The sequence below is a fragment of the Lagopus muta genome, chromosome Z, assembly GCF_023343835.1.
Source record: "Lagopus muta isolate bLagMut1 chromosome Z, bLagMut1 primary, whole genome shotgun sequence".
Taxonomy (NCBI): domain Eukaryota; kingdom Metazoa; phylum Chordata; class Aves; order Galliformes; family Phasianidae; genus Lagopus; species Lagopus muta.
Genome location: NC_064472.1, coordinates 24,124,827 through 24,138,530, shown reverse-complemented (window position 1 = coordinate 24,138,530; position 13,704 = coordinate 24,124,827). Strand labels below are relative to the sequence as shown.

General features: G+C 42.0%; 1 protein-coding gene across 11 annotated transcripts in view; it reads left to right on the top strand.

Moving 5' to 3' along the window:
• Window positions 1-13,704, top strand: part of PDE8B (phosphodiesterase 8B) — a 76,593-nt gene that overhangs the window by 61,642 nt on the left and 1,247 nt on the right. For all 11 annotated transcript variants that reach the window (XM_048931759.1, XM_048931760.1, XM_048931763.1 and 8 more), the window contains 10 exons: window positions 2,290-2,367; window positions 3,241-3,317; window positions 4,480-4,644; window positions 5,451-5,496; window positions 5,914-6,049; window positions 7,114-7,312; window positions 7,912-8,129; window positions 8,576-8,711; window positions 11,596-11,763; window positions 13,260-13,389. In XM_048931759.1, the coding sequence (XP_048787716.1) occupies window positions 2,290-2,367; window positions 3,241-3,317; window positions 4,480-4,644; window positions 5,451-5,496; window positions 5,914-6,049; window positions 7,114-7,312; window positions 7,912-8,129; window positions 8,576-8,711; window positions 11,596-11,763; window positions 13,260-13,389 (1,353 nt within the window). The remainder of the gene's footprint in view (window positions 1-2,289; window positions 2,368-3,240; window positions 3,318-4,479; window positions 4,645-5,450; window positions 5,497-5,913; window positions 6,050-7,113; window positions 7,313-7,911; window positions 8,130-8,575; window positions 8,712-11,595; window positions 11,764-13,259; window positions 13,390-13,704) is intronic.

Below are 13,704 nucleotides of genomic sequence, written 5' to 3'. Positions count from 1 at the left end.
GACCACGCATGCAATTTGATATCCTCATTATTGTTGTTGCCGTTAGAACGGATCCATGTTGTGTTAAACGGTTTGCTGCTGTGTTGCTGTATTAAATGCAGGTTCTCTTTCTCACTGTTCCTCCTTTCCTAGTAATGGAGTCTGCAAACAGAGGAAGATGAGAACACCTGTGAATTAAGTTGCAGAATACTTCTCACTAGTTAACACAATGTAATTAGCATACTAATCTGTTTGAAAGATTTAGGCGTTTAGACTTTCTTGTTACTGTGACAAGCAAGACTGGAAAGAGGTATCATAGAAGTCACACTGATAGCTATGGTACAATTAAAGCAAGTAGCCAAAAAGTCACAGGGACTGTTAGTCTGGGTACAGCACAGGTAAGACAGCCCCACATCTTTCTTGTGCTGGGGATCCCAGTGCTGAACGCTGTACTCCAGATGGGACCTCACAAAAGTGGAGCAGAGGAAAACCACCACCTCCCTCTCCCTGCTGGCCAGGCCACATCCTCACAAAATACTCAGTACACGTGGATTATTTTTCCACCTTCAGTGCAAACTGGTTTAAACCTTCAGGTGCCTTACGTATTAGGGAGAAACTATTTACTTGGAGGGTGGTGAGGCAGTGGCACAGGCCATAGAAGATGGGGGTCCTGTGTCCCTGGAGAAGTTCAAAGCCAGACTGGGGGTGACCCTTCCCTACCCATGGCAGGTGGGTTGGGACTGAATAGTCCTTAAGGTCCATTCCTACCTAAGACATTCTATGATTCTACAATTCTTCGTGTTTTGTTACAAATCTGGATGGGAAGATTCCACTCACCCAGTGAAGGGTAATTTTTTTTTTTTTATATATATTTTCAACTACTGTAGAGTAGCTCTTCTATGCCTGTTTCTCTCTCCAGATGGCAGCAGCAAAGTTTCCAGCTGGCTAGCTGACATTTAAAACAAGGAGGGTTCTATTACCTCCAACTGCCACTTGCAGCTCTGTTTGTGTGTAAATGTTTGCTCTCACTCCAGTGTCTTTTGAAATCCTGCAAAAGTTAAGGTAGGAAAGGGATTTAGACTTGATCACACTAAATAAATTAATAAAATGTCATGCTTTAATAAATTAATAAAATGACATGCTTTAATTATGTAGCACTTAGATATCAATGGGAAAAGATGCTTTCAGCTTCTTCAGAGTGGACAAGGATAAATTCTTAAGGCAGGAACTGTATTCATCATTTTTCATCATACTTTTAATTCTGGAGGACTGTATACTAATGCTTTGTTATAGAGGAGCTGCATATATACGGTCTTGACAAAGGTGATGATGGTTGGTCCTGATTCTTCACATAGTGGTTATCACCCTTTGAAAGCTTTCTGTCATCCCTGATCTTTGAGTGGATCTCAGATACTCTGTGAATAGGCACTATGAAGATTTTTGCAGAGATACAGCGTTGTTGTTTTTGAGGGTAAAGGAGAGGGCAGACTGCATTGTGTTGGAGGAAAATTGCATTTTACAGAGTGCTCTTTTATATATAATTGAGACATTTTTCAGTCATTTATTTGAGTTTGTTTCATCTGGCTTTTCCATTTGTCTGAATACGAGGGTTTCTATTTATTTTTTTGTTTTAGTAAGTGGCAATTTCAAGAATGACAGCTTGGTGCACAGTTAATTTCCACAGCAACTGGTTAATTGTTTGTAATTGTTCTCAATATGTTGCATTTTTCTTAAATAGCTTACAAATAATTACTGAAATTAAAAACAAAAGCTGTCTGAATATGGAGAGAGCAGATCAGTCCTTGTGCTGGGGCCAGGAGAGTGTTGGCTGAGATGGGATTTTTCTTGCTTGTCAAAATTTCTGGGCAGTTAAACTCAGGGTTGTCCAATGGTCAGCAGAGAGCAACAGGAAGGGTTGCTGGAGGGGTCCACCCTGAAGTAGAATGAACTGTTCATGGGCATGCCACTGCCTATCTCTTATTACTACAGAAGGGTCTTTGATAGCTACCTCAGGCAAAGACAGGCTGGAGGACTGCTGCTTTTAGGCAGCTGAAGTTAGGCAAAGTGAGCTCTGTGCTCCATTGATGGAGGTCTTCTCCTTCTTCCACAGCATCTTTCCAGGCGTCCTTAGGCAAGTTGCTTGGTGTGCTCCAAGTTTGTATCTCAGTCCCTCATTCCCCAGTTCTGAGCTGTAGCTTACAGTATTTCCCCCACTTACATGGTACAGTGAAGATTATTTAAATGGTGTTCAGAGTTTGGAAAAGCATTTATTACTGACACATTTTAAATGGTTTTGTTTTGCATTTACAGAATCCCATTCCTTCAAATGCAAGAACAGAAGGAAAGACTCAGTTGATGTTAAGTCGATAACTTCACAAAGTAGTGATGGTAAGAAAATAGAAAACAGTTAGGAATAAGGTTAGAAATAGAGAGCAGAGGCAGAAAAACACAGAGTGAAAGAGGAACCAGGCAGGGTCATGGGTGATTGATTGATCAGAGATTTCTTCAGTGTCTTACAACTTCTTTAAAAATTCTTTATTCTGAACTGCAAAGCAAAGCCCCAGCACGAGCATCAGTGTAACTGTGCTGCATGTCAGTGCATGGTGCCTTCACTGAGAGGATTGGTGGCTTCATTGGTGAAGGACATGGAGGGACTGATTTCTGCTGGTTACTTGAGAGCAGAGCTGCTCTTGATCCCACCTATGGCTGCCTGGCAGGCCTGGAATGGTGGTGGCAGAGATTTTCTCCTTCTTCAGTGTGTAGTGAGAGAAGCACACCTTATAGAGTGCAATAATGGGTTTCATTGGAGCAGCTGCAACACTGAAATGAGGGGGCTGCATTCTCTCACAGAAAAAGCTGTGGCTGACTCAAGTCCATCGGCAAACGAGGGCAGAGTGGGAGTTGCTGGGCATGAAGTACAGAGTAGTGTAAGTGTGTAAGTACAGCTTTCTTTCAGTATAGCTGAAGTGTGGGATGGATGGATGGATGGATGGATGGATGGATGGATGGATGGATGGATGGATGGATGGATGGATGGATGGAGAAAAACTGACAGCAGCAGTGAGAGGTGGCTGCATGGGAGGCAGCCTGCAATGCAGGAAAAGGAACAGCAAAGCAAAAAAGTGCAGAAGAAGAGATTCAGGATAAACTAGTGGATTCTGGCATGCTGTTCCCTAATGGCTGCCTTTGGCACTGGATAAATGGTGTCAGATAATTACTTTATACTGTGCTATGCCTAAAAAGTGCTCTCTCTAATGCCAGCTCCAAGTTTACAGACCCGGCGGTACTCTTCTATGGCAAGGATCCACTCAATGACAATAGAAGCTCCTATCACAAAGGTGAGTCCTGAGCAATGCCTTTTCTGCGGGCTCAGAGTTTGAAGTTGCCCTTATAGGGAAATACATAGTTTTTGGCAGTACAGCCAGATCTTTACTGCATCTTGTATTTAACAAAATATTTGAAGTTAGACTTTCTTTTCTTAAACCCTTCTGCACCTCTCATTCCAAGACTTAATTATGAGGAAAAAAATAGAAAAGGTAAATAGGGTGTTTGTCCATGCTAGGTGCTCTGCTTGTGGCAGGAAAAGAAACCTGCTTTGTTGTCTGTGCTTGTATAGGAGAAAACGTACTTCACAGACTCATCTTTGCTTTTGCCATTGGTAATACAGCATACAGAAGAGGCATCCTCTGCACTGCATTCTGTCTCCTACTTTCTTGCACTCATTTCTTCACCATCCATGTTACACTATCTGCTATCTCAAACCAGCTGCATGATAATTTATATCATCAAACAGTGTGCCTGCTATCTCCTGTCCTGGTAAACTGGTAAAATCCAGTTTTTACTCTTCCAGCTCTTTGCTTCCTAGCACCTGCCTGTCCATTCCAGCAGCTAACTCCTCTCCTTCTCCACAAGCACAGCCTGTCGTGCCCCTGCAGCAGTTCTGACTGAGATTTTATCTGAGTCCGGGCATTGCCAGGAGCAGTCTTTAGGGTTGCTGCACCATTGCTACTTTCCTGTATCACAGCTTACACATACTGTGAATGGCATCAAAGAGCCATCTTCTTCTCCCTCATTCGCAGCTCAACTGTTGCTGCTCTCTGCCCTTTTTCACCTACACTGAGAAAATGAAGGCTTTACATCCATTGTGAGGATATCTGATTCATAGGTGTTCTTGTTTTTTCTTTTCCTTGGGACTAAATGATTTCTTCTGAGCAGCCTGGCTGTGCTGCAGAACTGTGATGTGGTTATGTGTTGGTCTGATTGCCTCCAACTATTCTTCATACCCTTCTGCTTTCACTTCCCAGGAGTCTGCTAGTAACAAACAACAGATGGGTACCAGGGACTCAAAGCACACAGTTACATTTTCAGAGTTAAAGGACTGAGGGAAACTACACAGTATTTGCTAGATGGGAAGTAGTGTAATTCAGTTAGTAATGTTACACAGCAAGAAAAATATTTGGTATTCACTCTTCCTTGCCTACCTCCCTAATCTGCTTTCAGGTTATTAACATAATTAATGCTGCCCAGGAAAACAGCCCCATCACTGTAGCAGAAGCCTTGGACAGAGTTCTAGAAATCTTGCGGACAACAGAACTTTACTCCCCTCAGCTAGGTACCAAAGATGAGGATCCTCACACAAGTGATCTTGTTGGAGGTCTGATGACTGTAAGTAAAATTAGTAAAGATGAAATCACTATTACCAGTGTCATGCATCACAGTTCAGTGATCTGCTACCACAAGCAGCTGAAGCAGAATTGTAGTGTATCGCTGATTCACTTAAACGTTTTGGCTTACTTACCAGGATGTAGTAAGACACAGCTATGTCTCAGTCAGTTGGGTGCATTCATTCTCATACAGGAGTGAACACTGTCTCCGCTAGAAACCATATCATCTAATCTGTTTTGTCTCGAGTAGATACTTTTTAGAAACTCTAGAAACATAGATGGAATTAGAGGGATTGTTCTACAGCTACTCAACCTGACAACTAGATGAGAATAGTGGCTTTTACTTTCATCAAGGTATGACTTTGGTCCTTTAATAGTAGCAAAACTGCCTGCCAAAGACAGACTGCCTGGATTTCAACACGGATTGCCCCATTCTGTAATGAACATTGAGCTAATCCTTGTCAAAGTAATGAGAAGGAAACGGAAAATAAATGATGGTGGTTAACGTGAATGATGAAATGCTGCGAGTGCGAATGGAGGGGTCAAGAAGGGCAGTACACTGTATGGTTAGTAATACCATTTCTGGAGGTCTCGTGCTAGTGTTCCTTGGATCCTTTCATGTCTGTTTTGAAAGAGTTTAAAGCAAGAATTACACTTATAATTCTATTATAGTGCTACAAGTAGGAGCAGTACGTTCAGCGCCCAGGTGCAGCAGCTAAGAGGGAGCGTGTGTATAGTGTTTTAGTAGGTAATGAGACATGGAAATTATTTTTGCCACCTTGCCTCTAATAATATTGTTTATTTTAGGATGGCTTGAGAAGACTGTCTGGAAATGAGTATGTGTTTTCCAAGAGTAAGCCACCATTTTAAATTTCTCTTTGCATGTGTGATTTCATTTCTAAATGCTAATGACAGAGAAATTCATGCTAGCAGTGGGATGTATGTCTTCAGAAATGGTCATCTAAGTGACTGTAGAGCGAGTGTTGGACTGCCTCCATTTTGGATCTGAAGCAGGTTCAAATAGCTAAAACAATGCATTTAAAATGTGGAAAATCAGACCAGAAACTTAACTAAATTGTCATTTGTTGATCTATTTCATTTATTTCCAGACAATCAGAAGTGACAAAAGCCACATATAGTGGGCTTTTACAAACTTTGTACTGTGAGGGAAGGAGTCATTTTTCTTAAAAGAATTGTTTTCTAAATAGAATACTGCATGTAAGAAGAAAAAATCCATAAATGCTGTAATTCCCAAATTCTATTTCAACAGATATGAACCTGAGCCATAGTCACCTTTCAGTGCCAAATACTATCAATGATGTTCCACCTTGTATTGCACAGCTCCTGGATAATGAGGAAAGCTGGGACTTCAATATCTTTGAATTGGAAGCTGTTACAAATAAAAGGTACTTGAATCCTTTCTCTGGGTGCCCATGAAACTGTCACTGAGGTGCTGTAGCATGAAGTGCTCTACTCAGGAAAGCTGAAGAAAGATATTGCAAGTCTGTGAGAGCTGTCTTCCTATTTTCTGTGTGCATGCATGTACATGTCCCTACCACCTACAACATCTACAAGCCAAGCATGCATCAGCTTTAAGATATTTGCACAGGCCACAGGAAGCTTTTTGCAGGCTGTTGTCTTCCCTGACTTCATCTCCGACCCTCCCAGGTTCAACTCCTGTTCAACTCCTACTTGTTTGTCTCCCCCCAGCTTTCTCAGGTCACACCATCACAGCCCAGTGTTCTTACGTTCTAGATGTCCCACCGATGCCCTCATTCCTGCTACTGCGCAGATGGTCGGGCTGCAAGCAAGCTGCTCCCCTCCATCGACTAAATCACCCTATGATTTTGTGAGCTGTGAGACAACTGTGGCTTTTGATTATAAGGACAGAAACTGGGCTGGAGGATAAGCCAGTGATAGGATCAAGAGCCTGAGATTGATTAATTGATTGTAATGATTGTAAGATGTAATCAATACAGTTTGCATATTGCCAACCTGATACATTCAGGAAGTAGAAATCTGTACTCATGGAGTCGTAAGATTATGTAAAACTCTAAGTTTTTGGCACTTTATCTTATTGTTTTTTAGACTTTGGGATGTGGCTGCGTTGAAATTGTGCTTTTTTCTCTTCAAAAGAAAATGTATTTTTGATTGATTGACAGATACTCAAAACACAAAGGAACAGAGCTTTTAAGCATTTTTATCTGAGTCTTAATGAAGCCCAAGTTAAAATCTTAAGAATTGGTGAATCTGTAGTGGAACTGTGCCACTGTGCAAAACACATCGAATCTGAAAGAAGATGTAACCATTTGAAACCTAATTGATTAGGCTTTATAGAGGTTCAGGTGAACAATAAGGGTGCTTAATATTCCCCCCACCTTTTATTGTTAAGGTCTTGGTTTCTTTGAAGAAAACATCATACTTTAGAAGTACTTACATTACAGCAGTGCTATTTTCTGTTGTTTTCTAGGCCACTAGTATATTTAGGCTTAAAAGTTTTTGGCCGGTTTGGGGTCCCTGAGTTTTTGAACTGCTCAGAAGCCACACTGCGAGCATGGCTGCAGGTGATGGAAGCCAACTACCACTCCTCCAATGCATACCACAACTCCACGCACGCTGCGGACGTCCTGCATGCTACTGCCTTCTTTCTGGGAAAGGAGAGAGTTAAGGTAAAACTTTTGCCAGGAGCTAGGAGTTGGGTGTGCTTGCTCAGGTGCCACACCGAACTGCCATTTTATATGTATCATTCAAAGTCATTTGTTTACTCAAATAATGGTCCGGGATCCATAAAGTTACTCTGCCCTCGAAATCTTTTCCTGTGATGCCTGCAGGCCCACACAGTTTCTCTGAAGTCTGTTGATAGGAGGAAGGAATTTATACTTATAACTAGTGACAGTAAGGGAAAAAAATCTTTTCTCTCTATTATTAACTGACTGTTGGTTCTTTGTAAAGCTTTGCAGAACATACAAGGTCTGTAGGAGTACTGTTAGTGTAGAGCCATTCAGAGAGATGTGCAAAGTGGAAGTGTGCACAAGAGGAAGTTGTTAGGTGACAACACAGTAAAATGTTTATTATTAATTTAATAAAGTAGGGTTTGGGCGAGGATAGAGGACTTTGGAGAAGATAACCAGTGTGCACAGTGAGTGAGAAATGGAGGTGGGTCCCTGCGCTCGAGCTTAAGGTTGTATATTTGTGAGTACACAGAAATGATCATAAATTATTTTGTCGTAATTTTTGTGCCATGTCGTGATCTCTCTCTCATCTGTAGGGAAGCCTTGGCCACTTAGATGAAGTGGCTGCATTGATAGCAGCCACCATTCATGACGTAGATCACCCTGGACGGACCAACTCTTTCCTGTGCAACGCAGGCAGTGAATTAGCTGTCCTTTACAATGATACTGCTGTGCTAGAGAGCCATCACACAGCACTGGCATTTCAGCTGACAGCTAAGGACAGCAAATGCAACATTTTCAAGAATATTGATAGGTGGGTCTGCTGGAGAAGGGCAGTATGTCTGCATGGGTTTGTTGTTTGGGGTTTTCAGTCTGGGGCAGATAAGAACCTAACTTTTGAACCAGGAAATGTAATTTGAATGGAGACATTGATAACTAACCTTTTTAGAATCCCAAGTAAACATTATTCTAAAATAGGTTTTGATTCCTCCACCCCCTGTGCTCTGCATTTTGTCGCACCATATGTTTTGTATTATTTGGAAGCACATGGGTATTTGGTAATCCTTGATGGACTGCAGTGGCATGGTGCAGCTGGCAGGCCCTTCAAACCCTGCACCTTCCATAGCCATGAAAGCATCAGCTCATGTGGGTGAGCAGCTCATGTGGGTGAGCCGTGTTTTCAACAGTCTGGGAAGGGACAAGGGAAGGACAAGGTTCTGTCTGGCAGGACTGTGAGCAAGAACTACTTTTGTTTCCTAGAAATCACTATCGGACATTGCGCCAGGCCATTATTGATATGGTTCTGGCAACAGAGATGACAAAGCACTTTGAACACGTGAACAAATTTGTGAACAGCATCAACAAGCCAATGGCATCTGAGGAGACCACCTCACATGTAAGTGTCTGCATGACTTTGCACCTTTCGGCGTTTCAGTGAAATTTCTCCAACACAACATAAGGTATCATTTCATTCACACTGAATGAACTTGCCTGAAGGACACAACTGGAATTGTGATCTCACACTTCAGTGTATGAAAAAATACGTCCTTAAATTTTCTATGCATGTCTGGACACTGCATTTAGCTTACTTCTATTTTATAAGCCTTGCTCTCAAAGCTATTTTGTGATCCCGGGACATGGAAGTAGATGCTTTTGTAATGCAAAAAAAAAACCAACACCTGTGCCTACAATCCTGCCTCTGAGCAGAGGGACCTCTCTAAGCCTAGGGCTCTAGCTGAGGAAACTGCAGTTTTGTTCCTATGCAATCAGGAGTCTTCAAGCCTTGAAGAACAACTGTTGTTTGCTGACATCTCTCCACCCCAGCCCCATTTCTGATTTCATCAAAAGCAATCTGGGCCATTTTTCTTGTCAATTCATGCACATTAATGCTCCACAGCCAGCCCAGGCCTATTTCATGTGTTATCTATGTGTTTACTAGCTCAGGCCCCTCTTTGCCTTCATGTGTTGCCTCTTGAGGTTGAACATTGTCTGACATGGTTCGCCTGGCAGTGTAACTCACTTAAACAAAGATCATCTTATCACCACTTGGTGAAAGAAGCATTTAATTAGAAATGGGAATAAGTAATAAGGTAAAGTTCAGTTATATTAAAAAATTAAAATAGCTTCCACTACTTCCCCATAACTCAACTTTTTCCTCCATAAACTGTCATGGATGCAGAAACCAATCAGGACTGGTGAGGTTTATGACTTCAGAATGACTTTAACTGGCCTGCCTGTAAGGACCACTGAGCTCCATTCTCCCAGCAGTCTGAGCTGGAAATCACAAATGCATCTGAATTTCATTGGCTTTGTGTACCCTTTGTACTGTTAGTCCCTAGCGCTTCCAAGCTGTAGAGGGCTCACTGGATGTGGCACTGCGTCTGACTTTGCCTGATGCATCTGTGCTGCCACAACTCACAGGCACAGGACAATGGTTAAACACCACAGAGGTCTCCATCACTGTTCTGCATTGTGCTGCAATCACACCACCTAAGCAGAGCTTTTCACAGGCTTCTTCTCATGGGGTAGGCCAGCCAAGACAGCAGCGATTCCACCTTACATCAAAGCACACAGGACAATAATGCCTCACTTAGCAGAATCAGCCACTTTCAGATTTCTCTGCCTGTGCTTACAACATGTGCCAGACAACAAATTGCTCCAACTTCTGAAAAACTCCAATTTCTGAAAAGCTCTCTGAGTTGGCAAAGGGGAATTAGCACTCTCAGATAGCACTGCATGTCTCCCTTTGGCAGATCAGATGTATTTCTCCACCTCCTTCCTTAAGAAATGTCCACGTTCTGGCATCCCTGTCTGTAGGATTGGTTCACAAGTCCCATTGAAACCACAGTGTTTCCAAGCTCCAAATGCAGTCCTGAGAATCTTACTTCTGTTACATTAATGCATCTGTTCTAACAGTTCCTAAACAGCTTATGTATGTTTGCTGTATTTCCTATTCCAATCACCACAGCTTACCTTTAGAAAACATGTTGTTTTCTTTTGCTTTTTTTTTAATTCAGCCTCCTTTATCTTATCTGGCTTTTTAAAAACATACTTGAGTTAGAAGCAATACAAGTGTAGCAAAAGCCAGACATCTTAGAGATTTGGTTTTTTTCCCTAGTGTAGGTTGTTCTGTTCCTTATTTTTAATGGTGGCTCTTTTAATCTTTTTAATCTTGAACAGCAGTGTACAAGCAGGTCTAATCTAGCAGCTCTTTGCTGGGCTGCCCATGCTGAAAAAATTAACTGCTAAACATAAAGTTAAAAGATTAATGCTGAATTGGCAACTGCAAAGTATCTGCCCATAAACCACGAAGACATTAACTTAGCAGTGGTGGTAAAAACTATTTATGTTCAATTTTTGACTCAGAGTTGAATTTAGCAGTGAAGGGAGACCATAATTACACAAATGTATTATTTTGAGTATAGCATTAATGCCATGTTGAGCTGACGTAGAGGCTTTTTATTACTCAGTAAGGAACATAAGATACCTGTGCCCTTCTAATCTATTCAGGACCCAGAAGATGATGTCACAGCAGACATTTCACAAATGCTCAGTTCCCTCCATTCATTCTCCACAGACTTCAGTGGATGCTTCAGTACGTGGCTGCCTTGTAAAAGCAGAGACTGCCTGCCCTCAGTCTGCCACTACTCCATTCTCCTACTGTTAATCTCCTAGATTAGGTGAGGCTCAAATTTAGCAGGTACCAAAGACAAAGCCTAAGGTACAAAGTCCAGCATAAAAAGGGGCAAGTGTCATCAAAAACACAGTGGAACTGAGTGGCATACACTTGCTTTTCTGCCTCTAAAAGAAATTGTGCAAATCAAATCACTCCTCTGTGCCTGCCTCAGTTTAATTTGTGGATTAAATCAGAACACATCCACCTCTATGAAGCAGTCTCCTCCCATCACAGCCCCCAAACTCTAAACACAGCAGTGACAATGTTTTGTCAGCTTGCTGTAGATGGATGACTCCCTGCTCCCATCCAGTTCCCAAAAGGCAAGGGTGACCTACCCTAGCTAACAGAGCCTCTATTTATTTCACAAAATACATTATTTCTGTGAACCTCCCAAACTACTACCAGTGGTGCTGCTACCGTCAGCTACTCTGCAAGACTGCTGTTCTCAGACATTGCTTTCTCCTCTGACTTCCTGGTACTCTGCATGGAGGGAGAAAGCACCAGGCTGGGTACCTACCTGCCACATAAGCACTGCTAATAATGATACATTTACTCCTAGCAGGGATGCTGGCCATCAGTATTTATAATCAACTCTCTGTTACAGAGTGAAGGCAGTGACTGTGAATGTACAGCCAACATGAAGAACTTTCCAGATAACCAAACACTGATCAAGCGTATGATGATTAAATGTGCAGATGTAGCAAATCCATGTCGTCCCCTAGAACTATGTATTGAATGGGCAGGGAGGATTTCAGAGGAATATTTTGCACAGGTATGTACATTTTTATCACTGGATTATTATCCTGTGTAAGAAGGCGGCTATTAGCACTGTTGTTCCAGTGGAATCTGTCTGGCATCACCATGGACTCTACAGTAGTTTTCTCCCCATTCATGAGAAGAATTCACTCCAAAGTTAGTTCATTTGTTTCTTCTGAAGCTTGTGGTACAGAATGGTAGACAGGCTTTATACATCATACTTTCTCCATCTAACAGAAACCAAGTTACTTGATTAACTTCAGTAAATTTATTTGTCTAACATTCAATCATCGTCGCTGTTCTAGCTTCTGGTCCCAGTCAATACCTGCCCTGAACAGAGCATGACGAGCAATTCCATGCCTGACGAACCCTTCAGCTGAATCTGATGCTGACACTTTCTCTTCTGAGATGGTACCTGAAGGATCATTACCATAGGCAGAGGATGGGGCAGGCCAGTATGCAGGCACATGGGCATAAATTGCATAGGATCCCTAAGAACAAAACTGGAAGCCCAGTTTCCTTTCTTAACACTTTATTTTTTTAACACAAACAGAAGTATCTTTGCAGTGAAGCACTCTTTAGGTTTTGTATTTTGAGTAACCTACAGCTTGGAATAGAGAGACAGAAGGATAGATGGACGTCCTAGCATGCCTGCCATGCAAATTCAGAGCATAAAGACAATAGTTGTTATTGGGAGGAAAGAACATTAGTGAATAGGACCTGTTAATTTTATTTTAATCCTCCTGAATACATTTGATTGTTTTCAGAGCAAGATCAAGGATTGCTTTGAGGTGCACCTCTCGAGCCTCCACGGTAGCATACTAGCAGGCAAGCTAGTTTTAAATTGCCAATCTTAGGCAGTAGCAAGCCTACAGCAGTATAAGGTGTTGAGAACTGCTCTCCTTTTCATTCACCTCATCTGGTAATTTTGGGGCTGCTTTGCTGCCAAGTTCAGTATTCAGTTCTGACAAAAGTACTTCACTTGTGTGTTACAGTTGTGATTGGGCTGGTTGGCTCCACCACCACACTAAGAACAACACAGTCAGCCCCCTTACATTTATGGGCAGTTAAAGGGCATATTCTGACTTCTGTTTAACACGAGAGAAGCAAAGTTCAGGCAGCAACATCCCTCTTACTTAAAAGATAAATGTTTTGGAACAGCAGACATAGCTGTGGAAGAGTTCAAATCTGTTCTTTGCTGAGGGACTCTGAAACTCCATTTTCCATTTTTAACTGGTGTGCCCCAATCACGAGATTACAGTGTTCTGTCTTACTTGAGCTAAGAACAGTCACAGCACCCCAGCAGCAGTACTTGCGAGGTGGAAGAGATGTTAATTTTAGTCCCTGTTCCAGAGGAAGTAAAGCACAGGAAGTTCACCTTTGGGGTTCAAACTTTTGTCTGAAGCCTCCCACTGCAATTCACTTAGTCCCAGGGACCTGGGACTGGCCTTTGCTCTTCCAACATGAAAGGCAGGACAGCTGCAGAGGCTAACTGGTGTTTCATTTTCTTAGACAGATGAAGAGAAGAGACAGGGTCTCCCTGTTGTGATGCCAGTATTTGATAGAAATACCTGCAGCATTCCCAAGTCTCAGATTTCCTTCATTGATTATTTTATAACAGACATGTTCGATGCGTGGGATGGTAAGTAGTTCTCCATCTTTTTCCTGGCTCTGAGGCAGCAATTTGTACAGATTAAAAAGAATAATCTCAAACTAGCCATTAGTCTGTTTTTCCACAGGGGCAGCACAGTATTTACTATACAGCCTTCAGTCTGCAGTACAGCTTGATGTTGAACTTGGTTTCTGCCACCATGCAGTGTGAACTTCCCATTTCACAAAAGCTGAGTACTTACCAATTATGTAAAGAGAGAAGAAATAGTAGCTTAAATCTAAGTTTTTCTATCTAGGTCTTTTTTCCTGAAAAGCAGAAACCAACATCAAAGTATTTGCATGATAG